This window comes from Schistocerca nitens, chromosome 4 (assembly GCF_023898315.1).
Source record: "Schistocerca nitens isolate TAMUIC-IGC-003100 chromosome 4, iqSchNite1.1, whole genome shotgun sequence".
Lineage (NCBI taxonomy): Eukaryota > Metazoa > Arthropoda > Insecta > Orthoptera > Acrididae > Schistocerca > Schistocerca nitens.
In genome coordinates, this window is record NC_064617.1 from 959,086,695 (window position 1) to 959,103,883 (window position 17,189).

Below are 17,189 nucleotides of genomic sequence, written 5' to 3' on the forward strand. Positions count from 1 at the left end.
CTCTTAGCCTCAGTGTAGGTCAGTCTGTCCAGGGTCTTGTACTCCATGATTTTCCTTCCTTTCTGGAGAATTCTGCCGTCAGGTGAGCAGGGTGAATGGTGCTCTCTGCAGTTGACACAGATGGGAAGTGGGCACATGGAGTATTGGGACATGATGGGCATCAGCAATATTGGCATGTGATGCTGGACGTACAGTGGGAAGACATATTGCCGAACTTCCAGCACTTAAAGTACCGCATTGGGAGAGGGATATAGGGCTTTACATCACTCCAGTAGACCATCACCTTGACCTTCTTGGGCAATGTATCACCCTCAGAGGCCAGGATGAAGGCACCGGTGGCAACCTGATTGTCCTTCAGAACCCGGTGGACACACCCAACAAAATGTACACCTCACCACTCTAAATTGGTGCACAGCCTGTTGTTGGACTGCAAAAGAAGGTGTCTGTGAAATATGATACCATGGACCATATTTAAGCTCTTATGGGGCGTGATGGTTACAGAAACATCCCCCAGCTTGTCACAAGCCAGTAACTCCTGTGACTGGGCAGAGGATGCTGTTTTTATCAGGACAGACCCAGATCATTTTGGACAAGCCCTCCACCGCCCCGAACTTGTCCTCTAAACTTGCAACAAAAAAACTGAGGCTTCATCATCATGAAAGATTCCCCAACAGCTCTCGAACATACAAAGTACTGGGGCGAATAAGATCCGCTGCCATCCTTAGCCTGACGTTCCTCCCATGGTGTGGCCAGGGAGGGGAACGTTTTGGGGACTTACTTCTGTGCATTGAATTGAGCTCGTTATCACTTAAGAGACTGCTGGTGTTTCACCACCAGCAAGAGATGATGGACTACGCTTCATCGCATGTCATTGCCCTGATGGCACCCACTCCGACCAGGGGGCCTCCCCACGGGCGCCACCCAGCCGCAGCAAAGGCCACCAGGCAGGATGGCCATTGCCAGGAGGCCCGATGCCCCACGAGGATGCGCATCTACCCCTTGGCATACGTGGGTGTTAACGGCGCAAGCATCAGCAAAGTGATCCCTGTGTGGTCAGGGGGGCTACAACCAACAGGGTACATGGCGGCCCCACCATATCAGACTGGCTACCATGCTGGATATCAGGTGCAAAGAAGTCCATGGTCATCGTCGATGCAGAAATCTAACTGCATAGTGAATGGTGGGTGGTGGAAAATGCACCCAGGAAGGTGTCCTCGCCTAAGAGATGGAGAATGGGAAGGACAGCATTGCGACAACAAGAAAGTGGGCTAAAGATCTCAATGCACAATTGACATGATGCACCTCTTAAGGCGCCCTTCCCCAACTGGCTCGCTCTTTAGGAAAATTTTGAAGAACGGAGGTCAAACACAACAGGGGACCATCACATAAAGGCTGGAACGTGTTAAACTCCTTTTAGTCGCCTCGTACGACAGGCATGAATAGCTCGGGCCTATTCTAACACCCGGACCCACAGGGGGAGATTGTGGATGGAATCCGGGCCTGGGCCCATGTCAATGAAGGGGTAAGAACCTGCAAGAATTCCCATTCAGTGGAGGTTTTCTGTATTAAAATAGACAGTTCAATGTAAGGAAGCACCCTAGATGGAGGGAGGTAGACATTGCAGACAGTGATCGCTAGCGTCTTCACTCTAACCACTACTGCTTCCAGGTCTGTATGAAGGGGGATCCAGTCACTTACGACATCAGTGCGAACCAAAGTGCAGACCCCTCCGTATGTTATGCCAGGGCTGGCATGGTTACAACATAACGTCTGATAACCATGAAACATTGTAGAGTTGTCATCATAGAATTGTGTTTCTCGAAGAGCAAGACAGAAGACAGAATAACGGGCAAGAAGGTGGTGTATTTCCAGTAGGTGACAATATCCATTGCAATTCCACTGGATTATCATGTAGCGAGTGGGGGAGAGGGGGCAGGGTGGAGGGGAGGAGCCCCATCACCAGCAGCTGCCAAAGAAAGGGGGCAGTTCTTCAGCTGAGGACGGGGAGTGGCATCCAGAAGGGAGGTCTTGGGAACCTAAGGGAAGGATAGGGGAAGGGGGGACGGGGCTAGGATGAGGTAGGAAGGGGAAAGGTTATAACGGAGGCAAAAGTTGAAGAAAGTGACACTGGGTTGAATCTATCATATTTTTGGCGAGCCTCAGCACAATATAGGCAATCCAGGGACGTGTACTCTTGGATCTTCTTTTCTCTCTTGTAAGCTGGGCAATCTGGTGAGTGAGGATAGAGGCTGTCAGGACAATAGACACACAGGAGGTGGAACACAGGGGTGTCCCTCATGGAGTTTGTGTCCACAGTCATCAAACAGAGGATCCGTCATACAGATGGAAAACATATACCCAAAACGCAAGCAACGCAAGCACTGAAAGCACCTCGTGGGTGAAGGGACATACAGCGTCATATCACATGTGTAGCATGTACCTTCTCTGGGAGAATATCTCCTTCGAACGCCAGAATGAAGGTGCCAATATCTGTGCTGTTATGACCTGTCTAACAAAATGAACGCCACTCCACTACAGATTAGCCTGAAGTCCATCATGAGGTCCCTATGAAAAATCACTCCCTGGACCATGTTCAAAGACTGGTGAGGGGTAATAGACTGTTGAACATTGCCAAGATGATCACAAGCACAAAGTGCTGCAGACTGGGCAGCAGAAGCAGCTCTGATCAAGAGGGAGCCTGACATCTCACAGAGAGATGCCACGTCACCAAACTTGTCCTTGATATCCTCCACCAAAAACAATGGCTTTGCGGCAGTGAATGTGTCCCCATCTGTCCTAGTACAGACTGGGCAGTGGGGAAAGGGTTCCAGCCCCAGATGGCAAGTCTGGCCCTCCTTCCATAGGGTAGCCAGGGAAGGGAAGGCTGTAGTGTCAGACGAAGCAGCATTCAATCAGTATTTACCACTCAGAGACACAGCCGTTTGAAAATGGTCAGACTTTTGCATGCGCCAAGCATAAGCACTGATACCACCCACTATGATCACAGGCTCTCCCATGGACGCCTGCAGCAAGGGCCGCCTGGCACGGCGGCCATTGCCGAGAGTTTCGATGTTCCAGGAAGAAAAGTACCCATTCCTTGGCATACATGAGGAGCGAACAGCTCAGGTATCAGTAATGTGATCCCTGTGTTGTCAGGGGCCTCAGCCAGATGGGTACATAACAGCCCTACCACATGGACTGGCTACATGTGTTGGTGACCTAGCAGGGTGGAGGGGGGGGGGGCTATAGTGGGGAAGGAAGAGGGGAAGGTAGATACTAGGGAGGGAATCTTTCCCCAAATGGTTCACACTAAAGACAGAAAATTTAGAAGTGGTGATTCAAACCCCACACGGGGACCAAAATGCCAAAAAGGATACAAGAAAACAGACAGGAGGAACAAAACTGCAAGCAATACAGGGAACCAGGTGGATAACCAGGTCAACATAAATTAGAACACCAATGTAGAGGAGGGAGAGGGCAGTGGGGAAGGAGCGAGGATGGGAGGCAGGGGCACAGAGAGAGAAATGCAGCCACGGAAACAAGAATGGGCTGCAATAGCCCATGGACTGTGTGCACCACACACAAATTCATGAAAGAACCACGTGACCGTTGGAGGGTCGTAACTGCTTAAGAGACTAAGGTTCCAGCAAGCCCTTCTAAGTCTTTATGAATATAAAACGTGGACACTTTCCTCTCACCCACTACAAATGCATTATGATTTATGACTCCTTGTGCGCCGTTACTAAATACAATTTGATTCAAGTTATGTGCTGACAATATTATTGAAACAGTGTGGTTAGTAAGTCAAAGCATTTGCAATTTGGAAGATCACAAGTAAAATACAGGAAAGAAGAGAGAGGAAAGGGCAGATACTGAGTAAAGTAATGTGTTAGAGAATATCACCAAATGAAAACAGCACTGGATTGTGGGGTGGAAGAAAAGCCATTAGGGAAAATCAAATAATGGAAAGTGAAGGATGGAACAACAACAACATTATGGAAAGGATAGCCTGCTACTCACCATATAGAGAAGACACTGAATTGCGGACGGGCCTAACTGCACGTGGTAACACTATCCTGTCTCATAAATGTCTTCACAGGTTTGCTGACAGATCACATTGTGCAAATTCCACAAGCCAACGCATACAGATTTATATCTGCAGGCCACAAGCTGCCATCATCCTGCACAATGCGGTAGTGCATTATGTATTGTTAGTTCATAGAACACATGTGGTATCTGATCCTGAAAGCCTGTCGAGTGAAACATTTGATGACAGTATTCTGACAAAATGGTTATTCTGAAAGACAGATACGTAATGCATTCAGGCCCAGGTGAGTTCAATCTATGGAGCAGAACGAAGATACGAAGACACCCACCACTTTGGCCTTTTGGTGCCATGTCGTCAAGAATCTGAAGAGTCTTCGGAAGATGTGGAATTAAATGTGTTTTTCAACCATCTTCAAAACCGAGAAACCGGTTGGGTTAAATTAAGGGTGACCTCGGCCTGAGGAAATACGGTGTGTACAAGATTCCTTGTCAATGTGGGGCAGCGTATATAGGCCAGACATGCCACACAGTACAAGAACATCGCGATGAACATCAGCTTCATACACACCTTCGTCAACCAAGAAAGTCGGCAATTCTGGAACACCATCTGAATACAGGACATTGTATGATTTATGAAAAGATGGAAGTTTTATCCCCAGCATCATCTTTCCGGGACTGCATCATTAAGGAAGCAATACATACCTGTACAGCCGATAATGTCATCAACAAGGATGTGGGATTTCAATTGAGTACAGCTTGGAACCCTGCATTGGTTGCTATTAAGTCACAATGCAAAAATCAAGATTCTTCAATAACAGGCTCGTCATAACATTGGTCGCGTACAGCCGTTGGCGAGTAATGTCTGACGGCACTGTTGGCAAACCTAGCATACAGCGCATGTGCAGGAGAGCCACTCTTCGATTTTCGGCTGAGGTAGTTCAAATACAACACCATCTATCTGAAAATCACTGCGCATGCGCGATTTCTGTGCCTGTGCATTCTTCGCGCTCGTGCTCGTGCTCTAGAAACGGGGTGGCGATGTGCGGATACCGTCACTCATACCTAGCCACCAGCAAGGTTGAACCACCTGAAGATGTCTGACAGTTGCTCCAAGGAAATATTGTGGAATTTGCACAACGTTATCTGGCAGCAAACCCGTGAAGACTATTTACTACACATCTGCTGGGAAAGCTTGAAGAGTCACACTACCCTGTCTCCTCGAAGTCCCTGCACACTGCTGGCTGCAGCACTAGGCCTTCCCCCACCCTCACCCTATTATCCCTCCCTCTCCTTGCCCAATGCTTCCTCCTTACCCCCAACACCAACTCCAGATTGCTTCTCCCTTCAGGCGAAGATGCAGTCCATAGTTTGGGCACAGTGACAAGAGTCATTGGTCACTCTGTGTGTGTGTGTGTGTGTGTGTGTGTGTGTGTGTGTGTGTGTGTGTTTTACAGCAGAAGACCCTTTGGCTGAAAGCTTGAATGTATAGCAGTCTTCTCACTGTGCCTGCTGGCAACTCAAGTCTCCTCTATGCGGTAAGCAGCAATCAATCCTCCTCGTAACAGTGTTGTTATTCCGACATGAACTTTCCAGTGTTAATTATTGTGCACACACAGATGGGAAGATTCATTAATGTTGAATTACAGGAATGGTGATCAATCACTAGAAACTGTAACAGATCAAGACATGTAGACATCCACACAGAATTTGTTGCACAAAAATCATATAAAAGATTCATTGACAGAATCCTAAGGAAACCCATTTCACCCGCTGAAGTTTAGGGCCATGAATAATCTGTCCACTATATCTCTAGTATTGCTAATCAGCCTGGGATCCTACCAAGGACAGAGTATGGTAAATGGTTCAATTTAGTAAATTTGAGAGCGTCACAGAGATTCTCATAAGACTGCAGCGACAGAAACTGGATCATGGAGAAGTTAACTGTTCATTAATAAACAGACGACACATTACTTCCACCTACGAACATCTCATACACAAACATGGCATGAAAAGTCAGATAAATTTGAACTCAAGCTGAGAATCACTGACAGTTGTTTCTCCCAACAATGTCTGCAAATGGAATAGGAGAGGGGGAAATTATAGTGGTGCACTAAGTACCTCTGCTGCACACTTTAGAATGGCCTGCAAAACAAAGAAGTAGATATTTCTTCCATTGTATCGTAAGTGTTTTGGAGAAACATGGCAAAAGCTAATTTTTGGTATTTCCATTTCTTCTAGCCAAGTACTGTCGTTCAAAATCATAATTCATTCTCATTATTACATCATGTCCAGTGTTAATTCTAGAATGCTATAAAAATTCAAGTTTCAGTTTGTACTATGATACTTTGGGGATAAAATAATTGTGATCACACAACTTTGTGAGATAATTGTAATAAAATATGCAATGAAATCAAACTGCAATACAATTAAGAAATTCTATAGCACTAATGGTTAGAAAAACAATGACATGTAAATAAAATAATACTGAACTGTAACCAAGATAGGAAACGAAAATAGAAAAACTTTTACAAAATGGAGTTAACATGAAAACAAAGTGTGGGTAGCTTTTTAAACTCAAACAATACGAAAAATTCTAAATGATCTTTTAACTAACTGTAATTTCACAAATTTTATTTTAATCATGCCACTTGTTACGAGAAAACCAATATGTCTACCCGAAGGCAACATAAATATGTGGATTGAACACAATCTTGAGTAGCTTGGGAGGATTAAGAGCAGTTTAAAGCAGAAAGCAGCTCTATGAGGTCTGTTAGTTAAAAGTATATTCCCTCCCAGGGGACACCGCCTTATCGTAGGCACCTTCAGTGTCGGACAGGAGGGTTTGCATGCTTTGATGAGGCCAAGAGTTGTGCCAGTGGTAGCGTAGTTACTCGCAGGGTCATCCAAGCTGGAGTGGTCTCGTCTGAGGAGCCACATGAAGTGTCCCACACCATAGGGTAGGGGGACTCTACGGGCTAGATCGTCAACCCCTCTAGGGGAGCTAACCCCAAAATGAAAGCCTGGTCCTCTAGATTGGGAGTTGAGCACAGGATTGATACCCCACCCATGTAAAAAATCTATTATTGTGAATAATTCTACGACGAATGCCGGACTGCCCCTACCAAGACAAACTGCGCTAGTAAATAGGAATATGGATTTATCAGTACTTAAATTTGGAACATGTGTATGATGCTGCAAGCAGGAGCAATGAATAGTGTTGCAGAAGAGATGCTAAGGATCATTACCTAATAAGAGCCAAAATGAGAAACTTACCATGGCTGCCAAACAAAGTAGTACCAGGGTAAAGAAATAGAATACAGAACAACTGAAAGATAGGTCTATTGTTCACGAGTGTCACATCAGATTGAGGCATGAGTTACAAACTAAAGATGGTGGAGATGATACTGACAAAGGTTGGAAATCTATTAAAGATGCCATTAGGATGACAGCACATGAAATACTGGGGGAAACAAGGAGACTGAGGAATGAAGACTGATATGATGATGAATGTAGACAGGCAGTGGAATAGAAAAAGGAAGCAAGGCTGAAATGCTTGCAGTGGAATATTAGATCAAATCAGTCATTATATAATGGAAAGAGAATAGAGGCAGCAAGAGTGTGTAGAAGAAAAAAAAGGGGAGGGCATGAAGGAAAAGATAGAGTTGGAACAGCACTACCAGAAAAACTGAAGAACGAACTCAAGAATGTAGAACGAAAATAAAAGCTTGTAAGGACAAAGAGAGAAATGTTCTGACAAATAAACAAAATGTTCTGGATAAATGGAGAGGATACTTCATGGGAATTTTGGAGGGCAATGCTATCAGGAATGAGCAGCCACTTTATTATGTCTCAGATCCAGAAATAGAGGAACCAACATTAGAGGAAGTATGGAAGATAGTGTAGTGTCTAAAAAATGCGAAGCACCAGGAACTGATAAAATAACTGCAGAACTGCTAAAAAATGGGAACTTATCTTCACAAGTGGATCCACAAACTTATTAAGTTGATATGGAATCAGGAAAGAATCACAGAAGAAAGGACCTTAGGTGTAATTCAACCAATAGACAAAAAAGGAGGCAAGACCTGCTGTTCAAATTACCAAGAAATTACCCGGCTAAATGTAACCTTCAAGAGCTTCTCTAGTATTATCTAGAACAGATTAGCACCATAGAGCATCAGTGTGGATTTTTGCTTAATAGGTCACAACAGACCAGATATTTGTGTTGAAGCAAATACCTGAAAAGGCATATGAGTGTACCATGGAGCTTCATAACCTCTACATAGACTTCAAGCAGGCCTTTGATAGTCTCGATAGAGTGCAAATGCTAAATGATTTGCTGCTGCTTCATTTACCATCAAAGTATGTCTCATTTATTCAAGCAACATTGGCTGCTTCCAAGGTTGCAGTGTGAGTGGATGGAGAACTGAGCAATTGGTTTAGCATTAGTAAAGGAGTCAGAATGGGACGCACTCTCAACAATACTTTTCAATCTGACTCTTGAAGCAGCCATGTGGAAGCTTCAGATATCTGGTTATATAGGCACAAAGTCGACTCAGATATGCGCATATTAGTAGAAGGGTATCACTAGAGAGGAGAATATCCAAGCTGAAAGCAGTCACAGAACCTAGAGGCCTTTCTATAAAAGAAACAAAGACCAAGTACATTAACTTCACAAGGAAGTGAAATAATACAGCAGACTTTCAATTTTGAACATGTGTAGAACTTTGACTATTTGGGCTCTAATATTAACAGCATATATTCCATATCTACTGAAATAAAACTGCACATCCTAAGTGGTAATACATGCTTCCACACGTATAAGAAATTGTTGGCCACTAGGTTATTAAATAGGCAGCTGAAGCTGCAACTGTATAAGGTCATGATCAGACCAGTTGTAAGCTATGGATGCAAATCTTTGATGCTAATGGGTGTTGATGAGCAGCAGCAGCAGCTCACGATATTTGAACGTAGAGTGCTGAGCATGATATATGGGGAAGTTCAGGATAATAACGGCTTCTGGAGATCTAGGACAAATACTGAGCTGGACCACCTCATACAAGGAGCTGACATCATAAGAATTATAAAAAGTAGAACAGCAGCCTGGCTTGGGCATGTCCTCAGGGTGGATACTGGAAGAACAACTAAAAATATTTTTTAATGGAGGCCAACCAGAAGAAGACAGTGAGGAAGGCCACAAAAACGGTGGAGAGATGATGTGGAAGAAGATATAAAATATCTCTGAGTCCAAGGATGGCAGAGAACCATTCTGGAGAGGGCAGAATGGAGGAAACTACTTGATGAGGCTAAAACCCACACAGGATTGTAATGCCAGGAGGAGCATGAGGAGGTACATTAATTTCAAAGGCTCTCGAGATATTGTAACAGAGATTCGATTTGCCTAATGGAAATCTTCACAATGTATTTGATAATTCTGAATGTCACTCAACATATGATAAGCAATCTGTAGTGTCTTTTGCCATATCCAGCTTTATCTATGTGCCCATTTAACTGCTACAGCTTCACCCAACTGTCCACTGAAACTCAACATTCTAAAAAGTATTTCTGTATTCCCTACTGCTGTTCGACAGTTGGGTCTGGTCATTTTAGTGCCAAACAGGAAGGAGTTTTATGAAGTCTGCGACTGCACACCATCTACTAATCACAATGGAAGCTGTGTCACATTGTGCATAAAAAGTGATGAGAAGGGGGGGGGGGGGGGCGGAGGACCTTTCATTTCTGAAATGATCTTCAATTTCTGCTTCTTTTGTAAAATATCATCTATCGAAAGTAGAACTACAAAGAAAAAAGAAGGAAGGTAGGAGGCAAACTTTTGGGTTTAACATCCTATCACAAGGGAAAGTCACAATTTTTTCTACATATAAACAACAAATAAGATGCTTTGTAACCATTTAAAACCCATCTGCGTACGATATAACTGATTGGTAGGGTTGGTGGCCTGACGGCTTTTCTTCGATCCTAACCCAGCGCTGTTTTCCTTTGTTGTTATTTTCTTTTGCATCACTATACTCAATGTCCATCCTCCTTTCTCTTCTTTCCTGTGATACTCCTGTCGCCTACAAACCGCACTGCACACTACTTACGAGCACACTGTATCCAACATCCCGACCGCACACAAAAGATGGATACAAGACTATGCTGATTGTTTGTGCAGCATCTTATGTCCCACATTACTCCCACCAATAACTTAATCCTACACTTTCCAATTAATCACACTCCCTGCGTCAATCTCCCGTACCTTACCGGTGCCACACAATCCTACAAACCCCTCACCACTCTTTCTCCATTCTATCCCAGTTTTCACGCACTAATTCCACCTCATCCAGTCACATATATAATTTTTCTCCTCCACTTCAATCCTTGTCACAGTATATAGTAATCGACAGAAAATCATCAAGCAAAACTCAAAGTGATATCCGGCATTCCCCAAGGAGGTGTTTTTATAGGTCCTCTGCTGTTCCTAATCCAAACAAACAATTTATGAGATAATGTGAGCAGTCCTCTAACAATTTTTGCATATGATGCTGTCATTTACCATCTTAAGTCATCATAGGATCAAAACCTACTACAAAATGACTTAGGAACAATGTCTGTATGGTGCAAAAAGTGGCAATTGGCCCTAAATAATGAAAAGTTTGAGGTCTTCCATATTATTGCTAAAAGTAATCCATTAAATTTTGGTTACATGATCAATAACACAAATTTAAATCCTGTCAATTCGACTAAATACCTAGGAATTACAATTACAAAAAGACAAATTGGAACAGTCTCACAGATAATGTTGTGGGAAATACGAACCATAAACTGTATTTCACTGGGAGAATACTTAGAAGATGTAAACAGGTTTACTAAAGAGACTGCATATGCTACATTTGTTCATCTTCTGCTAGATTACTGGTGTGAGATATGGGATCCTTACCAGATAGGATTGACAGACGACATTGAATAAAGTAAAGAGGAGAGCAGCTTTTTTGTATTATCATGAAATAGGGGAGACGTGTCACTGATATGATAAGCAAATTGGGACGGCAATCATTAAATAAACGTGGTTTGCATTGCAGTGAGATCTTTTCATGAAATTTCAATCACCTACTTTCTCCTTTGAAATGTAGAATTATTTTATTGTTGCCAACCTACACAGTGGGAAATGACTGTAATAAAATAATAAAATCTGAGCTCGAAAGATTTAAGTTTTTAATTTTTTCCGTGCACTGGTAATAATGGAATGGTAGAAATATAGTCTGAAGGTAGTTTGAAGAACCCTCCGCCAGGCACATAAGTGTGAACTGCAGAGTAGTGATGTAGGTGTAGTCACACTATTATCAGCATCCATGAAACTATCAATGTCATTAACCTTTTCCTGTGAGGTACAAATTTTTCATGGAGTCAACTCTTCCTTAATTTCTTCTCTATAAAATTCGGTTGTTCAATTTTTGTTTTTAACCAGTACTGGGATCAGTTTAGCTGCCTATACCAAAGCTTTACTTATATTCCTACTAACTTGGTATTGTATTAATGGACAGCATAAGTATTTCTTCAACTGATCAGACATTAAATAATTATTTAAGCTTCCATTCTACTGAAATGAGGAAAGTAGAAAAACACACTACTGATGTAGAGTATTCATATTTATTCATATGATTCAGCAACCCTGATCACGATCTCTCTCATTATTCCAAGTGAATGGTAGGATGAACACTACTGTTAGACCATGGAAGATACCTTCAGTATTTCTGACCCCGTATTTTCACTTTGGCATTCTACAGCTCAGCATCTGGATGTAACTGTTGCACGCTACGAATCAGTAATGGCACATTCTACAATCATTGTGAAGTCTGCATCTGGCATCCAATTGTCTTAAATGTTTGGTTGTCAAATCTTATACATTCCTTCCAAAAATACAGGTAACAGTAGAAGGCACTTCAAAGAAAAGCTTGCAGAAAACATGCAGTGGTACCTTAGTATGAAACAGAGCTATGAAGTATGTCAATTTGTAAACACAGACAGGAATTTTTTTACGTACCAGAAAACAGTTGAGCAAGTTCACTCTCAGTTGTATTGCCAGAGATGCCCCCAACAAATATACGATTTGGAACAAGGGTACCATACTTGGGAGCATTGTTTGCAGCAGCAGTAGTTTGCTGAGAGCCATGACTAGCATTGACAGGGGAGGACGGCGAAGACGAGCCTGGAGAGCCTTCAGGAGGACTTGCAGATGACTGTAATGAGGAAAAAGGCTAAGATACTACACATAAAAACCACAGAAATACAGTTTGTTTATTTTCATAATCTAAGTCCACTAAAGCAGTCTTACACGTTCTGTAAAATTAGAAGATGAAATAACACCAGTACTTACCTTCAGGAGGCAAAATTCCAAGTACTACTGACAGACATTTAACAACAGGGGAAAATAATTACCTACATTTTGGAACCATTAGCTATTGGCTCAGTGAGGATAAAGGAGAAGGTCATGGATAGTTGGGAAGGAGGAGCAAGCCACTCAAACCTCCTGTTGAGTGGGACCCCACCTATTGCGACCTCTTAAGACACCTGTGTCTCTACTACATACTTTTTTTTCCTACAGTGAACATGTTTCAGACCAAAGATTTTCAATAATTGAGGGAATAAAATGAAAGTATTAGAACCTACACTAGTTAGTTGATCTTGTCTCACAAAGAGGTGCATTTATGCTTCAATTAAATAACTTTTTGGCCGATATTTCAGGTGGTCAAGTGGAAGCGGCCAGGCTCATTGAGTGCCACGGGTCAACAGAAAGGTCCGATCTTACTCGTCGGCTTTGACCCGTGACGTAAGCGTGTTGTGGTGTGTGACGTCATTACGGCGCGGAAAACCTAATACATGGTTTGATGTACTCTTGTTTAAAGAACATGTATACGTAATATGAAGCAATTTGATGAACATATTGATCTGTAGCGTAGCCCACTTGAGGTTAGGTTGGGAGTTTTTTTTTTTGGAATGCGGCCGCGGCAGCGGCCGCCTATGATTCGAAAATATTGATTTGACACAAATGAAGCCTGTGGGGGGATGGGGGGGCACTGCAGACTCCCCCCACCGCATAACGACATATTTAGTTTCTCCCCACCCAAAAACCCCCAATTTCCCACGCTTGTCCCGTTACAGTCATTAGGCTTTTTGTGAAACTTGTGTATTTCAGTGTTTACAATACGTATTCGATGTTTTAAATCCGCCATATTGGAATTGTTGTTTATGGTCGTTTCCGCGGTATTTGTGACGTCATGGGTCAAAGCCGACGGGTAAGATCGGACGCTTCTGTATTTCCAGTGCCACATGTTCCCTGTGTTGGCCATTATGTAGATACATACATACAGAGTCTTGCCAAGTGAGGCTGACTGAAGGCAGTAATACTGCACCCCACCACTAATCTGTCAAAGATTTTTTAAGATAACAGATTTCATGCTAAGGCAAGGCACTGTATTCGTTAATGTACTGAAGGTGTGGGAAAGAGCAGCAGTCAAGATGAGAGATGCAAAGCAGACAAAGGAAAAGAATGAACAAAAACAAAACAGGGGACCTATCCTTACTAGGAGACAAATACTCATAGCTTTTAGGTGATGATAATGCACTAATATAGGTTCTCATACCATCATTTTAACATGGCAACTGTTTAAAATGAATTTTGGACCACAAAACATATCACACAAAAAGTAAGTTTCTAGTGAAGCCACAGGTGCATGTAAATGGCATATTTCAGTAATTTCTTCATATACATTAGGAAGAATGAAATTCCACCATGTAATATCACATGCAACAACTTTAAAAATTACACATTATAAATTTAGTTATCACTACATTTTAAAACTATTTATTAGTTATACCTATCTAGATATAAAATTATTCTTCTAAATTCTACCACAGAAAAGGAAGACTTTAGGAAAGAAACCAGAAATAAAAACTCTAGACGAGGTTTGCCAAAGGATAGGGAAAAACTGGATACAGATAAGGAGGAAGAAGTAAAATGGCAGGGGAAAAAAAAATCCCTGTAGACATCCTCTGCAAAGCACTGTAACTCAGAATTATATGTGCTTTACAATATAACCAATAAATAGCATACTTTGGGAGATACAATGTGACACAATGTGAAAAAAATTCACTGGTGGGGGAAAAAATGACTTAGTAGCAGCTAAGAACAAGCAGAGTGTGAAATTCCAACAGAAGCATAAGAACTGCAGGAGTAGAAGTCACAAATGATTATAAACCAACAATGATGGTATTGCAGAAAGTTGCTTTGCCTTGATAACTACATGAAGTAAAATTATGTGGAATGTATACAAATTCTGAAAAATGAGATTAGTAAGTACATACAATATGGGTGTGGGCATCAGGAAAAGAGATACGGTGGGGCGTGAGAAATTTATCACACCATTTCTTTCATTCTAGGTCATTGCAAAGACCTCATACAAATGAATTCATAATAAAGCAAGTATAAATTAGTTATTGTAAGATAGAGTTCTTAAATGATTTGTAAACTTCCAATCAGAGAAACAACAATACCATTGAAATGTGGCTTGAATGTGATTAGCATCCAATTTCAAAACAAATCTGTAGTATGTTAAGGAGACTTTGCCTTTATTGATAAGGCAATTGTTCTGCAACTGCATTACAAATTCCAGTATACATACATTTGTAGAAATAAAGACAGATGTGTAGCATAACATGCAGAAATCAATCAATTTCTAAATAAGCAGACTGCTACAGAAAATTGACTGCCAATGGCCTCCAGGCAGCACCGTTTCCAAAATACTGAACATGAAAGATACTGTGATTTTTCTGCAACAACTGTATAATTTAGCATACTTTAACATCAAATTGCTTCTTCAAAAACAAAATGTAGGTTTACTGTGTATGCATACCTCAATTTTTAAACGGTAGCATGCAAATCTCTCCCCTTTCAACATTTTCTGCCAATAGAACACTCAGGCAGTATTCAGTAATGACACTTTCTGCAAAACTGGCTAAAATGTTTCACCATTTATCTTGCAATAAGGCTATATCTGGAACCACACCATACATATTACTACAGCCAGATTCATTAAGAAATACAAACAAAAACGATGAGTTAATTATACTGGGCAGTGCAGCTAGTTATTTTTCATATTACAAAATTTAAAAAGTAAGAGGGGAGTTATGTAATACGTGCCCCTACACTTGTTACTATTACTACCATACACAAGGAACTCATGTAAACGTACCTTTAAATTACAGGAAATTACATTTCATGATTACTACCACGAAAATATGAACGATTCCAGAAAACATAATTACTACATGAAGAACGTGAAAAATGATTAGCCACGAGTGTTTCTATACAACAAGTGTTTTGCTTATGAAAACACGCCCTCTTCTTATAAACTTATACTGACCTTATTCTTCTTAAAATGTAATGTCGCCATGACTAAATGCGACAAGGTGCGTTATTCTACTCGGCTGATACAACTAGCCAGGAAAGCTGTGAAATGTAATATACAGAAATCCAGTCAGATCTGTCAGACACTGACCTACTTAGCGTTATGTTAACATAAGCAGATACATTCAAATTATAAAAGGTAATTGACAGTCAAGCTGTTAATCTGCAGCAGGTTTAAACTGGTTTTACGAAATTTCATGCTTTACTTTTTAGTTAAAACTCTTCAGTAGAAAGCAGAATTATGTGAGCGCAGAATGATAGCTTTTATTTCATTGTCTGTTAATGAAAAATTATTTACCAAAATGAATGAATGAGAGAAACTATCATCGTACTGTAAACAATACTCCATGCCAAATGCAATTCTATGGTTGAATAATACAAACCATGCTGGGTTTTGTAGAGCATGCATTTTACACATGACAGTATTTATACAGGTTTCCTCACCTCTCTGAAGAGTATTTTCCTTTCTGACTGGTACTAAACACATGCGCTTAATACACAAGGCGTGCGTCTTGTAAACATTACACGTTAATCTCCCTTCAGCAGACGACCGAGACATAATAATTCGTATTATCATCCCCTTCTATTCTGTTTATAGTTTAATCTTCGTTTAGCTATTGTACATTTCCGCCTTGTATCTTAGACTTTTCAACTTACCATGGGCGGTATTCGGGCCACAGCAAACAGCACCTCAAATTCCCCAACCTAATTCCTGTTTGGACGAACCCCTTCTGCTGTCACCAAACAGCGACGTTCTCACGTAAGATGGCAGACCGCGTAGAGTCTAAAAACGGATCTAACAAAAAAAATGTAGCTAACGCCCGACAGCAAAACAGACTGATATAAATCCTTAAATATGCTGTCACGTGCAACTTTTAAATTAATAATTGTATTATTTTTTAAAAAAACAAACTCAACTAAAACAAAACCAAACTACTATAACTTTTACAGAACTAATCAAACAACATACTAACGCACAACAATGACGAACTTCAATTTTCATCCGCACATTTACCACAAGAAAATATGTCTCAGAAGTTTAATCGCAAAAGGCCTCCATACTTGTTTCCGTACCTGCTGCTGGGAGCTCTAGATTTCGTGCAACATTCAAAATCTGAAAATCTATTTGCATCATCTGTGAAATGTAGTATGCACCATCTTCTTTTTTTAACGGCGCTGGTTTTAAAAACAGGCAGTTGACTGGAAGTGTCAGTGAAATATTATTCTCACAGTCAGCAACTTCATTTTTATAGATTTATGACATGGCGAAAAGGACGTCAAATGTGAAGTTTAAAGCGGTTAAGATAATAAATATTAATAACATCATGTTATCGAAATATATATATGTTTTTTTTTTTTTTTTTCATGAATCTACTGACTGGTTTGATGCGGCCCGCCACGAATTCCTTTCCTGTGCTAACCTCTTCATCTCAGAGTAGCACTTGCAACCTACGTCCTCAATTATTTGCTTGACGTATTCCAATCTCTGTCTATACAAATTGTTTATCCTAAGGGAAATTAGTCACATTGGAATAAGGATAGCGCACAGCAACTTTTCCCTAAATTCATCTGATGACATTAATTGCCAGACATTACTAAATTTTATGGGGGGGGGGGGGGGGGGGAGCACAGAAGGAAAACTGGAGACGAAATCTGAAGCTCCATGCAATAGCTTCAA

At 41.3% G+C, this 17,189-nt stretch overlaps 1 protein-coding gene across 4 annotated transcripts in view; it reads right to left on the bottom strand.

The window, feature by feature from the left end:
• Nucleotides 1-16,614, bottom strand: part of LOC126253638 (atrophin-1) — a 154,266-nt gene extending 137,652 nt beyond the window's left edge. Inside the window, exons 1-4 of one of the 4 annotated variants that reach the window (XM_049955125.1) lie at nt 16,586-16,614; nt 15,468-15,553; nt 14,958-15,098; nt 12,089-12,284 (exon numbers count right to left, since the gene is read on the bottom strand). In XM_049955125.1, coding sequence (XP_049811082.1) covers nt 12,089-12,284; nt 14,958-15,002 — 241 coding nt within the window. In that variant the 5' untranslated portion in view covers nt 15,003-15,098; nt 15,468-15,553; nt 16,586-16,614. Of the gene's footprint in view, nt 1-12,088; nt 12,285-14,957; nt 15,099-15,467; nt 15,554-16,168; nt 16,308-16,485 lie in introns of all 4 variants that reach the window. The other 3 variants (XM_049955126.1, XM_049955127.1, XM_049955128.1) reach the window with 3 other exon arrangements.
• Nucleotides 16,615-17,189: the final 575 nt, after the last annotated feature.